This window comes from Aulonocara sp. 'chitande type north' Nkhata Bay, linkage group LG17 (genome assembly GCF_057382095.1).
Source record: "Aulonocara sp. 'chitande type north' Nkhata Bay isolate Kocher_YH1m ecotype deep benthic linkage group LG17, A_spYH_male_GT1.1, whole genome shotgun sequence".
Lineage (NCBI taxonomy): Eukaryota > Metazoa > Chordata > Actinopteri > Cichliformes > Cichlidae > Aulonocara > Aulonocara sp. 'chitande type north' Nkhata Bay.
Genome location: NC_141360.1, coordinates 38,238,858 through 38,246,877, shown reverse-complemented (window position 1 = coordinate 38,246,877; position 8,020 = coordinate 38,238,858). Strand labels below are relative to the sequence as shown.

General features: G+C 36.7%; 1 protein-coding gene across 1 annotated transcript; it reads right to left on the bottom strand.

The window, feature by feature from the left end:
- Positions 1 to 4,610: 4,610 nt before the first annotated feature.
- Positions 4,611 to 7,282, bottom strand: iapp (islet amyloid polypeptide). Its single transcript, XM_086269371.1, has 4 exons — positions 7,156 to 7,282; positions 5,831 to 5,927; positions 5,442 to 5,582; positions 4,611 to 5,352 (listed from the first exon to the last, which is right to left on the bottom strand). Exons 2-4 carry the CDS (start codon positions 5,908 to 5,910, stop codon positions 5,178 to 5,180), a joined length of 396 nt encoding a protein of 131 aa, XP_086125497.1. The 5' UTR covers positions 5,911 to 5,927; positions 7,156 to 7,282; the 3' UTR covers positions 4,611 to 5,177.
- Positions 7,283 to 8,020: the final 738 nt, after the last annotated feature.

Genomic DNA, 8,020 nt, shown 5'->3' with positions numbered 1-8,020 from the left:
TTCCTTGTAATTTTTTAGTGGTCTTGAGTAATAGTTCATCAGAAGTTTTTCTTTGGAAATTTTTTTTTTTCACTCATAGCTGACCGTCTTCAGAAGATGTGTTTGTTTGTTAAGCACCACACCACAATGAATCATTCAAATGTAAAATAAAAAGTCACCTAACTCGAGGAATGAACCAGTGTTGTGTCTACACATAACAACAAAGAACTAGTTCGTATTAGCAGCACTGTTGCTATCAGCTAGTCTCAAAAACGTATTCCTTTTTTTTTTTTTTTTTTTTTAGCTTTTAGACAGAAACGTGCATATCTCAGCATGGTGTCCTGAGATATGCTCTTAAAGGGAGGGGAAAGCTGGGCAAACGGAAGAAAAGAAAAGAAGTAGTGACAGGCCCAAAAAACTAGAGCAGATGTACTGTATTTTCATTTATGTTTGGACATGTTTCAATAAATGTTTCTAATTTTCTGTGCTACATGTAAAGAAATATGGGGTGCCTCAAAATTTTTGCTCAGTACTATTGGATACATTTTACTTCCCCGTTTAATTGTTAGTGTTTGCGTCCATATTTTTTTACCTCTCTGTTTAATCTTTTTGTGTAAATAGAAACACAGTCAAAGAAGCAATAACAAAATTAAAATCAACAACAATAAAGGGTATTGTTTCAGATTTCAGAACCAAGGACAGCACTGTTTGTTTTGTTCAGAAGAGATCTGTCCATACTACTGAAACAGGGTGGAGGTCATTGTTTGGAGACAGACTGAGTTTTGTACCCTGTTTTTTGTGATTGCAAATAAATAATATATAATATAATGAAGATCTCTTATGCAACATGTATGTGTCCACGTAAGTCCCCATTTGAAGATACAAATTCTTGAAACATTCTTTAAGAAACTCAGAGAAAAGGCTCAAACAGCTCGAAACAACCAGCTTGTATTAATATTTTGGATTACATTCAGATATTATTAAGAGAGGTGATGCTACACTGGCCTTAAGTGTAGCTCGCCTGGTCTCTGGATAAAATGACCCTCTGTCTTATTGTTGTTCATCAATAATTCTTCTTCTTATTGTTATTATTATTAATAATATTTGCATCGTTATTTCATTATATTACATATTAATGAAGCTTACATTCTTTCTGGTTATATACAGTCAGTCCTTTAGTTTTAATGGTTTATGTTTCAGGGCATAAGACAAATAATCTATTCCTTATTAGATCTTAAAAATGTGAAGACTACAACCTCAGATAAACTACAGAACATGACCTGTTAGACCATGTTATTATTTATTTAACACCAATTAAGCCAAAAGCTGCTCATTTAACTGCAAAAGCAGTATGTGAAAAACCAATAATAACTCAGATTAATGGTTTCCTGTACGACAGGCTTATGAAGAATATCTTTTGAGTTTCTTCATAGGTTAGAATTTAGGCTTCAAGTTTTCCATTTATTTCACCTTTATTCCCTCAATCATGTTGTCATATTTTAGTCTCTGTGGTAGGTGTTTTTCTGTTTGTCATACATCCTGTTTTTTGGGGATTTTTTGGTAGCGCTTCTCTTGTATGCATTGGATTTTAGCTCCCTTGTCTTACTATGGCTGTTTAGTTTTAACTGTGTTTAGTTTTTAACTGTGTACTCTCGAGTTTCCCATATTACCTCACATGCCTACTTAAAGCATCAGTCTAGTCTAATTCTTTGTCTCGTTGAATTGCTGCCAACTGTTACTTCCTGGCAACTGAAAAGTAGTCAAATATCCAGCCAGAATAATGCCAGGAGTGTGTTGATGACTACCAAAGATTCTGGTTGAGGTGCAACTTGTTGCTCTTTTCTTTACTTGTGATATTCATATGTGTTATATTTGCTGTAATTTGTGAAGCTCTCTTGGCATATATATACATATATAATACATATATAATATATATATATAACAATAACACTTTCAGCATCAGAGAAATTAATCATTTTAGTCACTACAGAGACCCTTTATTACTGTAAAAGACATGTAAATCAATTTAGTAGCGAGAGGAGGTTAAAGTCCTTTGTTTTGAATTTTGGTGGCACAGCAACCTTCTTGTTTATATTGAAACACAACTGTACCTTTAATGCCACCGATCAATGTGGTCACCAGGCCATGAATCAGATCTAAAATTCCATCAAAACATTCATCAACCGTCATTACCGCAGTGATAAACAACCCCGCAGCAGATAGCAGTTGCAGTGCCATTTGTGGTTTTACATGAGGCAATCGACAGATCTTGACATGATCCCCATTCACCGTCAGAGTGTTTGGGGGATAATGGCTGCATTGTTTTTGGATTCATCAGCAAAAGCCGGCATTTGTTCTATTTTTGAAAAACCTTTTATGCAGGTGCTAACCGTGCATGGGAGTGTTGATGTCAGTGTCTGAGATGATTGGGTCGCTGCTAATCAAACAGAGGTTAATGCTGTGCGTCATACGTCGCCTCTTGATATTCATTACCCTGAATAACCTCTGCAGAAAGGCAACACATGACTATATGGGAATACAGTATTTGTGGCAATTACTAGACTTTTACTTAGCTTAGAATGGGGAACTTTACCTATTCATGTATCTTCACATCTGCATGAGAGAAAGGCACCAGAGCAGGAGTTTTAAAAAAGAAGTGAGGAGATTTATTTACAGATTACGTGAAAGCTAAGCCATCTATCTATCTATCTATCTATCTATCTATCTATCTATCTATCTATCTATCTATCTATCTATCTATCTATCTATCTATCTATCTATCTATCTATCTATCTATCTATCTATCTATCTATCTATCTTTAATGTCACATCATTCTTTAGTTAATTCCCTCAGCAGGTGGGAAATTATAAAGGAGAAAGTGAAGAAAGCAGAACCGGCCTAATGAAGAGGGCCATGATGATGATGATGATGATGATGAAGAGCTGTGAATCTGATTACACTGTAGCATAAATCAAATTAGTCACCTGAAGTATATACTGTGCAATATTACATACTGAAGGTTACATACTGAAGTAAGGTACAATATAAAAACTATAAACCTGCACTCACTGGTCACTTTCTCTGCTACACCTGTTCAGCTGTTCCTTAACACAAATATCTAATCAGTAAATCACATGGCAACAACTGAGTCTACTCCTGAAGTTCAAACCGAGCATCAGAATAAATATGACAGTGACTGTGAGAGTGGCATGGTTGTTGGGATGGGAGAGGCTGGTCTGAGTATTTCAGAAACTGCTGATCTTTGGGATGGTCCCAAACAACCATCTCTAGGATTTTTGTAGAGAATGGTCTGAAAAATATAAAACATCCAGTTCTCTGGGTAAAAATGAAGATAATGGCCAAACTGCCTCGAGCTGATAGGAAGGGAACAGTAACTCAAATAACCACTTGTTATAACCAAGGTATGCAGTAGAATATCTATGTATGCACAGCACATCAAGTCACAAAGTAGATGGGCTACAGCAGCAGGAAACCACATCGGGTACTATTTCTGTCACAGCTGAGACTGGAATTCCCACAGGATCACAAAAATTGGAAAACTGGAATAAACTTGCCTGGTCTAATGAGTCTCAATTATTTGCTGTGACATTAGCTGTAAGCAACATCAAACTATGGATCCATCCTTCCCCGTATCAGTGTGGCTGGTGTTGTTGTAATGGTGTAGCAAACTTTGGGACACTTAGTACCAACTGAACATTTATACACCACAGTCTGACTATTGTTGCTGGTCATGTCCGTCCCTGTATGACCACAGTGTACCCATCTTCTGAGTGCTGTTTTCAGCATCATGTCACAAATCATCTCAAACTTGACAATGAGTTCCCTGTACTTAAACAGTATAGTGAAAAGGTGTAGTCACATCATGGACGTGCAACTAACAAATCTACAGGAACTGTGTGACGCTGTCATGTCGATATGGGCCTGAAACTCTAAGGAATGTTTCCAGAAACTCATTGAATCTCTTCCATGAAGAATTAAGAGTGTCCTGAAAAAAAAAGTGGCTTTAACGAAGGACTAAGAAGGTGTAGATAATACGGTGGCCGATGAGTTCATAGCACGCCACTTAAGGTACTTTTTGGATGCTTTGGGGTGCATCGTCTTCATGGCATTGATGTGCAAAGTTGGTTTGATATGGACTCAAATAACAGGCACTAAAAATGATTTGAATAAAATGGTACCTCATAAGCTTCTGCATTTCATAATACCAGGAAGTCAGACTAATTATTTAGTGTTAAAAGTCCCTCAGAAGTTCCTACCGCTTCCCCTGTTTTGTGTGTCTTGAGCATTTGCTTGCGTCAGCAACATATACGACTTTTTTGTTTTACAGAAATGAAAGTGGTGTTTATCTTGTCTAGCAAGAAAGTGAACAAGTGTTATTCTCAAAATGCTGAACCATCGTTTGCTTGTGATGAGAGTGAAAGATGAGATTGAATTTGGGGCTGAATTATCAGCATTTCCTCTGAGTTTCTTTGGCTGCTGTGTTCCTCATGAAAGCTTGACGTTATGGCAAACGTGAGTTGTTTATTTCTTGGTGTTATGGAGCTGGGTGAATTAATGAGCTGCGTGAAATAGGATGGCTACTTCATTTTTAAGTTTATTCCAGTGGCAATGCAACTTTCAGAGTTTGCTCATAATCAAAGTGAAATACTTTTATTTGATTAATGGACATCTCCTGAAAGAAAACGTTTTCTGTACTCATCAGATGGATGCTAACAGCTCACAGCTCCTGCGTGCAGCTCTAATACAATAATGTGGCTTAAAATGCATAAAGGTTTTAAAAAATATAAATATATATATATATATATTTTACAATTTTATTATCAAAACAACAAATAACATTTATTTTATATTGCTTTACATGTTTTTCCTTTATTTTATTTCCCATGAATTACTTTAACATTTGGTTGTTTTTTATTATTATTATTCCCATCATGCCATTGTGCAACAACATATGAAGCCACAACACACAAAAAGGCAGAAAAAAATATACAGTGATGTTTTAAATCAAAGGCACTGTTTCTTAAGTTAAGAAAGTAATCAAGAAAAGTCTGTGATCATTGCCATCATTGCCATCATTATATATATATGTCATTCTCACAATCATTGTTACATGATTGGTTATATCATCAGAGCTGTGAGGATTGCTGCAAATGCTGTGGAGTTTCCTCAGTTGGCACTAGAGATTCACGTAGCCTGAAGGCTCCAGTAGGCCTCTTTTGCCGTAGGTGGCAGATCCCACATTGGTTGGTGCGTACACAGTACCAATAGTGTTACTGGAACGGACCAGGAAGTCTGCTAGCCTCTGGGTGACACAGGTGGCTGTGTTGCACTTTCTCTTCTCTATATGGTGACTAAGAAAAGCACAGATATTAAGAAACACCACAAAAATACTCGTAGATTTCAACTTTTTTAAAATGAAATCAAGCAATAATGCTGCTACCTGTTCATAGCTGTGAGACCCCTTCGTGGCCGTGTACCCACGAGGCTGAGAAATGGGTTGGAGATTAGCCCGGGAAGCAACCAGGCTTCGCTATCTGGGAGATCGCTTTCTTGCTCGCTGGATGAGCTGGGACTGAAGTACCTGAATCACAGAGGACAAAGGGCTAAACCATTTGACATTGATGATAGGCTCTTGAAGATATCCACAACTCCCGAGAACAAGGAGAGAAAGTGGCCACTTAGCTCCAGCCCCACTTCTCCCTGCACAGTGAAACACTTTCCCCACAAATGAGCACAGTTGGTTTCCATCTTTGATTATCAACATTTGAGCCAAATGAAAGCCAAAGTTCTCCTGCACCTCGGCTCTCTGCTTTGAATGTGTTGGCTTACCTATAGCTTGGGGCAGCGGTGATGCAGTGCAGCAGCACAAGCAGCATGAGAAGAAGCACAGGCACCCTGAGGTGATACATGCTGTAAGCGTGATTACCTGCAAACACAACAGGAGTTACATTTGTTTATTGTGCTTCAGGGAAAACCAGTGAGACGTGTGATAGTTTTGTCTGATTCCCAACAAATTAGGTACATCATCAAAATAGATGTCAGGGTCTAACATAAGTGTTAAGCTATGTTAAATTATATTTGAAAAAAATGCAATAAAGTTATAGTTAGATTGCCAAAAATGCATTTTTTTAAAAAATCTTTGAAATAGTTTTAAAAGCAATTAAATCCATGGTATCGACTCATCTGATACTGGGATTTTTCCACCATAAAATGGAGCAAGCAGACATTTTCAAGCAGGAGCAGTCTGAAAAACAAAGCTTGTTGTTCCTGGAAATGCTGACATTATTTCAACTTCAGCAACGTGCAGCACAATAATTAGAATATAGTTGCTTTTAAATGCAAATCTGAAGGAACACTTGAGCTGACTTTGCAAAAACAATATGGGATGGATTCATTTAGAATTTTACTTCAACTAGGACAGTACATTTGCCAGTACTGGTTTCTTAAAGGTAATTTAATGGCACCAGCTTTAAATGTTGAACATGCACGCATCATTTTATTCACATTGGATATATTTTAAATATATAAACATGTCCTGACCATGTGCAATTTTAGTATAGGGTGCAATATTTTCGGGATTTGATTTTGAAGTAAAAGTAATTAAGAATATATTATTTTGTAATATATATCCAAATTTGATGAGTAGCTTAAATGTTAGATTATAATGACATCATTTTATAACATTTCATTACTAATTAATCAGCTGCATATGTGTTCAAATGATGACAAAGTCTTTTATTGTGTTAGTCGTATGAAAATAGTAGCAGCAATCTCACTGTTACATCTGTTTACAGAACAACACATAATTTTTTTTTTTAAATAAATAGTTTGTTTTTTTTCCGTTTTTGTACATTTCAGTCTTAGTTATATTTCCACAGAATCATCTAACTTAATGTAGCTTTCATCTACACATTTCCCTGTGCTCTATGTGAATTTCAATCTTTTACTTAATCTTCTAACCTCTCTTTTACTTACTTAAAAAATATGCAAGAAATAGACTTACTAAAATATTCCCTTTTTAATTTTTTAAAGAAAAATGTTACTATATAAAAACTGAGATAAATGTCAGTTTCTTCTAGCACCTCATTAACAACTATAAATAAAACCTGTGGGGGAAAAAGACATCCAAGCCATAGGAAAGACAAAATACTCACTTTCTGTAGTCTTGGCTAGATCCCAGTCTGCTACTGGAGCTCTCCAAGGTTTGTCAGACTGTCACACAAGCCGACTGCAACAGTTATAGGCTCTCTGCTCAAACCACTTGTGACATCAGCTCTCTCCAAATATAGCCTTGCATTTTCATCTACAAAAGGGTGGGGTAGGGAATAAAGCGGGTCTTATACATGTCATATAACACTCGGTTCTACCGTAATGTACACTCTTTAATATTCACATGAGCAGAATAAAAAAAAAAAGAACGAAAGATAATCACAGTACACAGACACAAACACACGCACGTCTGCATACGTCACCATCCTCATCATCACAGTCGTCACTATTGTCATCAGCTGCCGTGATGGGACTGACCCGCCACAAACCCACACCAGGGAGAAGAACACTGTCAGGCTGTCTTCCTATTTACCTTGAGACATGTAGTGAACTTTTACTGTAGGTCACCAAACTCTGGCCTTAGCGCCTTCCTCTGGGCTTCAACGACGATGAATAAAACATGTGAAGATGAATTATCATCAATAATAAATGGTGCCTCATTATTTTGATGGGACGTGTCACAAGCAACACAGTATTAATTAATGAATTGATGGTAAAATTTGAGACACTTTAGAACCGCACAACCCAACAGTGTGACAAGTTGAAAACTAGACTAGTAGTTGCATCTTCTTATTTAGTTTCCTAAAGACTGTATAAGCAAATATTAAGTTGTTTTCTTTTAAGTAAACAATATGCATCGCTTGGAATCCAAGAGGTGATTGATCGAGGTTTTATTTACTGAGATAAAAACCGAACAAGAGAGATTGCTCTCTGACTTGTGCGCTTAATCACCACATCTAAACAGAAAAC